At 33.3% G+C, this 10,041-nt stretch overlaps 1 protein-coding gene across 2 annotated transcripts; it reads right to left on the bottom strand.

The window, feature by feature from the left end:
* Positions 1 to 5,825: 5,825 nt before the first annotated feature.
* On the bottom strand, positions 5,826 to 8,163 carry LOC132633813 (kirola-like). 2 transcript variants are annotated; one of them, XM_060350264.1, is made up of 2 exons: positions 7,755 to 8,163; positions 5,826 to 6,436 (listed from the first exon to the last, which is right to left on the bottom strand). In XM_060350264.1, the coding sequence occupies exons 1-2, from the start codon at positions 7,939 to 7,941 to the stop codon at positions 6,168 to 6,170; spliced, it is 456 nt and encodes a 151-aa protein (XP_060206247.1). In that variant the 5' UTR covers positions 7,942 to 8,163; the 3' UTR covers positions 5,826 to 6,167. The 2 variants fall into 2 exon arrangements, with proteins under 2 accessions (XP_060206247.1, XP_060206246.1); XM_060350263.1 differs by having other exon boundaries at positions 5,826 to 6,439; positions 7,755 to 8,162.
* Positions 8,164 to 10,041: the final 1,878 nt, after the last annotated feature.

Raw genomic sequence — 10,041 nt, 5'->3', positions numbered from 1 at the left:
GAACATTATTGTCCAGCAACAAGGCATTGTGTCGGGGCAAAGGGTTTTTAAGAAACAACTTAATCCTGAATATTAGCTTTTGTTTGAGTTGGTTAACAAGGTACTGTTTCTCAAGGCTGAAAGAAGGTCAAGTGCAAACATTCCTGATTTGGTTCTTATTGAGGCCTTGGCTAATTTCATTCCGATCAGCTTGCTAGCTCTTATGATAGAGCATTGTTACACCTCAGATATTTCTAATTGTTGCCTTATGGATAGGCTAATATGAGCTTAAGGTGATTATGAAATCCTCACGAGATTAAGAAAAGTATTAGATATCTTAAAGTGCGTATCATAAGATTTTGAATTTGTACGAATATATGAGCCTTAGTCCGTTGAAGGAAGTGAAATGTAAGTCGTGTCCGGAAAGGTTTTCGCTATAATTGAGCTAATATTTATTTGGTGATGTATTGAGAGGATGCTATAGGGCCTATTGTATGGTTAATGAAGCATTATGTAAGTGCCAAGAAGGTTACACGAGGATTGGAAGTCAAAACGAATCATCGCGAGGAAGTTTCGCACAACTGGGAGTTATACGGCTACTTATACGGTCCGTATAAGGAGGGCCCGTATAACATGACCTTCACAGAAAGGGTCATTTTCTTGGTTGTGTTATACGACCACTTATACGGTCCGTATAAGGGGGTCCGTATGACTTGACCTATTTCAGAAAGGGACTTTCCCATGGTGGTGTTATACGGTCCACTTATATGGACCATATAATATTATATGGACCGTATAAGTCCATCGGGCATATTTTTAACTTTTTGTATAAATAGATGGCCTTTGTTCATTTATTTCATTTTTCGTTTTCCACAAGTCTTGAGAGCTCCAAACCCTTCTCCAAGCATATTCCACCCCAATCCAAGAGAAAACAAAGATCAAGAGGCAAGGATCAAAGTGTTCATGTGTTAGAAAGGCTTCCTAGGTTAGTAGACTACAAGAGATTCTTGAGTATTGAAGCTATGGTTTTCACCTAAGTTGATAGCTGCTCCAAAGCTCATTCCCATGAGATAAAAGGTTAGTTTTCATGCATATTTCATGTTATTATGAATGCTTGGTTGTTGAAGAACTTGGGTAGAAGAAGAAAGTAGAAAATGAGGGCTAAATTTAGCTTTTATGATATTTTTGAGTAGTAAGCTTACTTGAGTCATGATTCTTAGTATGATATGGGTATAATCTTATTATGGAAGGTAGTAATAGTAATGAGGAAGCATTGTATGAAAATGTGCTAAAATGGGTGTGAAGTTGTTGGTATAAGTTGAACTTAAGGATGAATTTTGAAGGCTTAATGGAATGTGATTACTTGATTATGGTATGGTGGATGTTATTATGGTTGTTGGGAGTTATTTTGTAATATGGTGGAAGTTGACGAAATAGGGGAAAGACTGCCCAATTTTCATTAGATCATGAATTATACTAGTTTGAATTTAAGAGTGTCATTAAAGATTAACCATGGTATGAATCCTCCTAAATGTAGATTGTTCAAGCTTCGACGGCGAACGTTAAGTAGTTAAGAAAACAAAGAGGTATGTAAGGCTAACCCTTCTTTCATTAAGGCATGGATTCTTTGCTCTTTATATATATATATATATATATATATATATATATATATATATATATATATATATATATATATATATATATCCTTTCATGAGTTCCATAATGTCTTCCAAATGATCTTATCCCTAAAGTTACTAACGCTCATGATTCTCGATACATTCGCGATTCTATTGCTTCCCTTATATGATAGTTGATCCTCGAAGGATGGATGTAACGAAAACGATGATAGTAATGATGTTGATGATACTCATGGACTCTTATGTATACGTGTCTAAGTATGTATGACTATTATGTAATATCGAGCTTATATGGCCGTGTATAATACCTATCGGGCGTGCACCACTGCAGCTGGATACGGACAACACTGAGCCTTGGTAGGGCCAGGTATGTATAATCACCGAGCCTTGTCATGGCCAGGTATGTGAACCACCGAACCTTCATGATCGGGTATGATACGAATACGAATATATATAAATATATATATATATATATATATATATATATATATATATATATATATATAGTCATAAGCAAGCATTAGAAATGGAAGGTCCCCATGAAAGATAAGTAAGTAAATATGACGATGGCCAATAGAGGTACAAACGGCTCTATTACCTCCTGATTCTCCTATCTTATGCTACTTCCTATGCTATTTCTTAAGCTTCTACTATGATGTTGATTATGCTTTACATACTCAGTACATTATTCGTACTGAAGTCCTTTTGTTTGTGGACGCTGCGTCATGCCCGCAGATGGACAGGGAGACAAGCTTGATCCATAGATTTCTTATCCAGTGACTGCATAGAGGAGCTTCATTTCATCCGGACCTACAGCTTTTAGGTATTATTCTTTTGCATACATACATATGGGCATGGTGGGGTCCTGTCCCGCCTATATGATGTTACCTACTCTTCTTAGAGGCTCGTAGACAGTTGTGTATGGTTAGATGTCTTTAGCCTTGTCAGCTCATATTTTGTATATCATTTTGATAGCCTCGTTGGCTTGTGTATATAGATATGGGCATAGTTGTTGATGATGTTATGAATGTGTTGTTGCCCAACGAGTTTAGCATTATTGATGTATAGAAATCATGTGTAGGCCATGTGGTCCACTTAGATGTGAATGTGAATGTACGATAAGAGGTGCCTGGGTGGGTTAGCATAGGGTGCCCGTCATAGCCCTCTGGTTTGGTCGTGACAAGCATATCCTAAAAGTTGTTTCTGTTAAGGATGGTAGACATGGGCTGCCCCTATGGGTTCTTCCTAACAAAAGTGTTTGAATACTTTGATGTCCAAGTGGGAAAGGCGACTGTGGGGACAAGAAAACAAATGTTTACCTTGAGTACTTTGAAGGATTGTGAGCCTGTACCTAAGAAGGGAGGAATTGGCAGCAACTCAACCATTTCAAGCTTGATCGAGGCCCAAGAAAAGGCAACTGCCGAGATTCACAGGTTGAAGGCCGAAAATGCCAATTTAAGATCTGAATTGGAGCAACTTGCAGGGAAAGCAAGGGAACCTGGTCCCAGTGGTCCTTTGGAGGAGGCGAATTCTCAGCTACATGATGAAAATGACCAGTTGAAGTAGAAGGTGGCGGAACTAAAAGAACAGCTGATTTAGGATTAGCGAACTACAAACGAGAGGATGGACAAGCTTCTTAAAGATACGGCTCCTTAAGTTCTTCCATATTAAGCCTTTCATCTCCTTAGTCCTTATTTCCTCAAGCCCTCTCAGTACTTTTTGAATTTCTCTTAATGACGTTAGCACTTTTGGCTGTTTGTTTATTACATTCTGTATTGGTTAAACTGCCAAATTGTTTTGTTGTGATCAGCGTTGGGCATCTTCTCTGTGTTTTGCAATGTTATATAACTTTCTTGTATCTATTATTGCTTATGTTTTGTTGCCCCAATGGTCGTGAGTTAGTGTTGTTGAATTTCTTTCTGCTTGTGTTGCTCTTATAACTCTTCTCAATGATGCCAAAAGGGGGAAGTTAACCAGGGGGTTAATTGTTATTGCTACCTGCTGCTGTTGTTGTTACTATTAACATGTTGCCATTGGTGAATGGTGAAAGAAAGGTTTGTTTCTCATGGGGAACAAGTAGGAATCTGACTCTCAGGGGGGATATCAATTATGGGTTTGTCATCATCAAAAAGGGAGGAATTGATAAGTTATGATATTTCGTGTTTTGATGATTTGCCAAACATATTCAAGGAACCAGGTAGGGACCAGATTCAATCATGTCCCTTACCTGTTGCAGGGTCAACTCTATAGTTGTAAAGCTGCTGCACTGTACCGACTGACAGCAGCGCAGTAGCACAGCTACAGTTTGCTAGAGGCCAAAACTACATGAAATGTCTCTCACATCATCTCACATGCTCCCCTACATAAACAACATGTTATAAGTGTAACCCTAACACTTTGCAAATCAAAAATAATATATTTCAAAGTGCCAGCCGCCACTGTTTTCCAGGTGCTCTAAAAGAACAAAGCTTCAACAAACACAGGGACCAGATCCCAACACTGAAGATGTCTTAAGTCCCTGGGTTTGTTAAGTCTTTGTTTTTCGTTCTTTCTCTGTATTCGTACGCTACTTTCAAGAAGTGTCATTGTAGGACAGATTATCAACCTTTCAGTTTTACTTGGCAAGAGTTAGTCAAGGTGTGTTCTTTGCAATAGAGTTATTGTAAAGATCTTACAATAGAGTTGCTGTAAGGGGGAAGAGATAAAAAGTTTAATTCCTAGGTTGCAATAGGTTGTAATATGAAAGTTGCAGTTTTTGTGAAGTTTGGGAAATCCTACTCCGGTAGGTCGTGATTTTTAATCCCTTGAGCAAGGAGTTTTCCACGTAAATATCTTGTGTTATTTACTTTTTGTTTTACTCGAGGGAACAGATAGAGAACCTGGTTCTCTATACTGTTTGGTGGACTCATATATTCTATCACACACCTTTAGAATAGAAGCAATTTTGATGTGTCAAAATCAAAGGCGGATTTAGAATTTAAAGTTTATGAGTTACCAATAAACTAAAATTAATATACAATAATAATCGAATAAAAGAAACGAGTACTCACAATCAATATATATTTACATAAGTAAAGAACCACTTTAAACTCAAAATTCTTTTGAAGTTCACTATCAATTTGATCTCTACCTATCCTCTATTTATTACAGAATAATGTTCTCATGTCGGGATTTCTCTTTTCTCTATTTTCTCTATGTACATAGGAATAATATCTAACAGAAATTGAAAAAGTGACCTAAACGCATTTCGATCTAAAGATTATATGAATAAAAAATTGATTTACCTAAATACAGTCAATCTTCTCTATAACAATATTGTTCGGTCTGAAAATATAGACAATGATTATACATCTATAACAGCATTGACATTTAAATAACTTCTAGCTGTTATAGGCAAAAAAGATGCATAAAATTTAATTTTTCATTTTAAATTGCCAAAATCTAAGCTTAATCACACTAGAAAAATCTTTTAATGATGAAAATATATTTATTCATATGATATTCCTTGCCATAAATAGTGTATTAAGGTATCAAATATCTGGTCAAATCTCTACACTTATTATTGGTAATCATAGATTTTTTTTATAAAGATGGTTAATTATTATATTACCAAAAAAAGAAAATAGTTGTTATATGGGGATAATTTAATAAAGAGTATACTGTTATAAAGTTAGTTGTTGCTATTATAGGTAAAATGTTGTTATAGAGAAGTAAAATATAACATAAAAAAATCGGTTCCGAAAAAACTTGACGATTATAGAGAGGTGTTGCTTTATGCGGATGCTGTTACAGATAGATCTATTTACGCAAAATCAGCCAAACTAATAGATTAATATATCATTACACCTTTATGATGATTCTGTTACCACTGTTAGGTTTACGCCAAATGCAAATGAGCACAGATTAACTTCAAATTCTAGGTTTGTCACTACCAGACTTTATGGACCTTCAGCCCGGTCCGGATCCAACCCTGGACTATAGATCCTTTGTTATATTGTATATGGTTAAACTATTAAACAAAACATAAACATTTAACATATCAAAAAAAATACAAGAATAGCAAATAATCAAAATTCATACTTTATTAATTTTAAAATTTGAGAAATTTAAGGAAATTGTAGTGGTAATGATGTAAAATCTGACCAAAATAATGGCCGAGGAAAGGCCGAAAGAGGACTGACAGTTCGATTAATTACTTAATTCGCGAAATCAAGTCAAACAAATAAAATTTGTTCTTGAAGAAACGAAAATAGTACAATATTTCATGAAGACACAACAAAGGAAACATCTTAATGAGAAATACAAACATCAACAAGCACATCCACCAGAATTGGGCAAGCACCACATTCATAGAGAACATGGAACTCCCTTTATTCACAATAACATAGTAATTAATTTTCTCTCAACCACACATATATTATCTATATTGTTCAGACTCTCCAAAAATGATCCGCATGCACTCGTGTAGATCCTCTAAAAATGTACTATTTTTTGAGAAACTAACACGCACTCATCGTCATTTTTAAAGAGTCGTCCGAGCAACATAGGATATTACTGGTTAACATGGTGCGCGTCAACATCTTTGGTCAGATTAACAGCTAACTGCAAATAATAGAAGGGTTCTGGAACGTCTTCATTCTGCTTCTCGTATTCGATAGTCCATAAGACCAAGTTGTTTTCTCCTTCATTCTCAATATGAACTGTTGCTTTGAAGGCCTTGTATTGCTCTGTTAAATGACCTTCACATGCCTTAAATGTCACTAACCGTTTTTCCTCGTTGATGTCATCAACTACCACCTTCACAGCCTCCTCTTTCCCATCTACTTTTTGTGCCGAAAAAAATAAAGATTTATAAATGACATAGTCAGGAATATAAATAAGTTTATTTTTAAAATTCTTTTTGCTAGAGCCTATTATTTGAGCCAAAAAAAAATTATTCAAAATAGTCATGTTCTAATTGTGTATCTCTTTTTATTTCTCCTTAGAAATAATGATAATTTGTATTTCAACTGTGTATTTCTCTTATGCAGTTCAATGGCGTATTTCAGAACAATATCCAAGCTTATTTTTAAATTGGACTCTCTGCTTATTGTTAATATAATAATGGGAGCTATACTACACCATGGACACATTCAAAAGACACAATGTCATTGAGATATCATGTGGCACACTATCAAATTCATGTTCAACACTGTTCAGAGAAAGGAATGATGTAGGAAATGTATATATAGCATGTGAAGTAGCAATAGTTCTCTTCCGATGCTGATATTTTTGAAGTGGCACAAATGGAAATAGTTGGGGATGTCCAGTTCATTTGTTGTATTAGGAAAGCTTTGGTATTATGTCCCATTTGTCCATATTTTTTATATTTTCAATTTTAATACATAAGTTGGGGTTTTGATCTTAAATCCCACCATAACGGTGAACACGAGCGAAGCTAGGAACACCAGAAGGGGTTCATTCGGATCCTTTTGTCGAAAAATAACACTATGCATACAAGGTCACAATTATTATTATTATTATTATTATATATATATATATATAGTAGATGTTAAATTCCCTTGACTTTTTCATGTGTTAACTTTTTATATTTTGAATCCGCTTAGTGAAATTCCCGACTCTACTACTAGACTGTCCAATTAAAAAAAGTGATAATAGTCAAAAACATACTTGAAGTATCATTTTTTTTTTTTTTTTGCTAGCTTCCTATCTGAACTATCAGGTTTTTGCGTTTCCCCACCTGGACCAGCTATTTATCAAAACACACCTGAACTATCAACTGTTTATATTTCTTACTTGAAACCTCGACTAGTATTTGATGGTACTAGAAACTCGCAAAAAAGTGATACTTCAGGTATATTTTGACCATTATCTCTTAATTTTTTTAAAAAAATTCAATTAGTTCCTTTAGTTATCCTCGTGTAGAGCCATTTGGCACCATTTTTAAACAAAAAAGAGAGTGTACACCATGGATCATCAGATACTAGTCGAGGTGTATTTTGATAAATACCTGGTGATAGTTCAAGTAGAAATGCAAACACCAGTTCAGGTAGAAAATTCACAAAACAATGATACTTTATGTGTAATTTTGACCATTATTTCTAAAAAAAATAATCGGAAGTGATTAGAAAATCTTACCCAAAGTATAATTCCAGTTGACCACGGAGCCAACGGTACCCCAATCTCCTTCATGCAAATCGACAGCTTTAATTGAATTTGGAGCAACATTTGGAAGATGGTGTGGTTTGTGCCTAAACATTTCATGAAAGAGATCCTTACAACCTTTGAGCTCTGTTTGTGAAACCAACTTTCCTTTCAAACCCATCTTTTATCTCTCTTTCTTATCACTAATGAGAACTAGCACTAAATAATGTTTTAAATCCTGCAGTACAGAAATAGAAAGGTTTGAAAATCTGATGGATAAAGAACCAAAAAAAGGAAAGTCCTTATATAGTTGCACTTTGGGGATCGTCGACCTCTATAATTCTCTGCAAGCGCATAGATTACAATTATTTTCTCCTAGTTGTGTATATAAATAGTACTACTAACATATATTTGTTGAGACGTGGTTTGTTGATTTAGTAATCAATATGATGGCTATGACAGTTAATTTATTATTAATTGTTTCTTGATTTAGTAATCAATATGATGAGTTTGACAGTTGAAATATATTATCAGAAAATTAAATACATACTCCCTCTGTCCCTATGTGATACGGATTTCGAGAGTTAAACTTCTTTATTTTGATCGTGAATTCGAACATACAATCTTTAATTTTTTTGAAAATTAATGTACATATTTAGAAACTACATAAAAAGTAATACTAGTAACAATAATTAATAATTTAAATATTTAAAGAGCATACGAATAAATCTTTCTGTGTGGGACGATACCGGGGAGAGAAGGGAATGTTTTTTTTGCCTAAGAAAACTTATTCTTAGTCGGGAAATCAGACTAATAAATAAAATAAGGAGCGGAAAGCCACTTGACTCGTTGGAGAGGAGCGCATATATATTTCTTTTATATTAAAATAGAACCAAATTGTTATCTACTAGCCATGTTTTCTTTCTGTGATAAACTTGCGGTCAAAAATTTTCTTGTTTGACTCTCGAAATTCGAACTATATCACATAAATTGGCATACAGAGAATATATAATTTTAGATTATATACAGAAGATTAAATCTATCATTAGTTTTAAAAGTTATAAAATTCAAGTTCACAATCTTAGATGGAAATTGAATACGTCATCGAAATGGTTGTAGCACAAAATTAAATTTAACTATAATTAGCTTGATCATGGGAGTAATTTACTTTCAACTTCTTGTGCTAGTACATTTGATATATTGAACATGACTAAATAGAGGTAAGTGTTCTAGATTGACTATATAAAAAAATGTACTAGTTCATTAAATATACTAATACTCTTAATTTTGATATAATTGTTATAAAGAGTGTATATCGTTTATTATTTTGATCTATCATCAATAGGCCATGGGATTCTTTTGTGGATCAACATACCTAATAAATCAAATGATAACCATGTGAATTTGGGATTTATTAACTAGTTGATAGAATTCATGTCTCTTATTAGAGATCGATGATACTTCTTTAAGGGCTTGTTTGGAAAGCCAGCCAGGTAATTGGAATTGGGTGTAATTACACAGTTTGACCTGTTTGTTTGACCAGGTAATTACACAGTTAGGTGAGAATTGGGTGTAATTGAGAGGGTGTAATTACACTCTCCAATTCTCAAGGGGGGGACTGAGAATTTGGTGTAATTACACCCTGTAATTACAGGGTTACCTTTTCGTTTATTTCTTTTTAATTTTATTTTAATTTCTTTTCTTTTTTAATTTATTTTAATTTCTATTATTTAATTTATTTAATTTTAATTTCTTTTATTTTATAATTTCTTTTTTATTTCTATTATTTAATTTGTTTTATTTTTACTTTTTAATTATTTTTATTTTTTAAAATATATTTTTCTTTTTATAGTATTTATATTTCATTTCCTTTCTTCTCATTCCCAACTTTTACTTTTTGTGGTTCCATGTAATTGCTCGTATTTTATTTTATTTTATTTTATTATTTTATTCATTTAGCATAACCATGTTAATATTCTAATTTTTGAAACTACATCTCTTAATATTAGAAAGAATAAGTCATTAGCAAACTTGGCATATAATGAGTGACGTTATTAAAATAGAATTTCGTTGTGAATAAGGTTATAGACTTATATTTTTCTTTTCTTTTGAATTATAGGAGTATTTACTTATGTTACGTTGAAACTTATTTATGTAACGTAGGAATTTGACATAAGAGTATTATGTTAAATTTTTTTCTTTTGGAGTTTGAATTTGGGTTATATTTTTCATTTTAAAAATATTTGCTTTAGTACTATTGACTTGTTATTTCACATTGCAT

The sequence above is a fragment of the Lycium barbarum genome, chromosome 3 (assembly GCF_019175385.1).
Source record: "Lycium barbarum isolate Lr01 chromosome 3, ASM1917538v2, whole genome shotgun sequence".
Classification (NCBI taxonomy): Eukaryota; Viridiplantae; Streptophyta; class Magnoliopsida; order Solanales; family Solanaceae; genus Lycium; species Lycium barbarum.
Note: the sequence above shows the minus strand (reverse complement) of the source record. Positions and strands in the feature narration are given on the sequence as shown.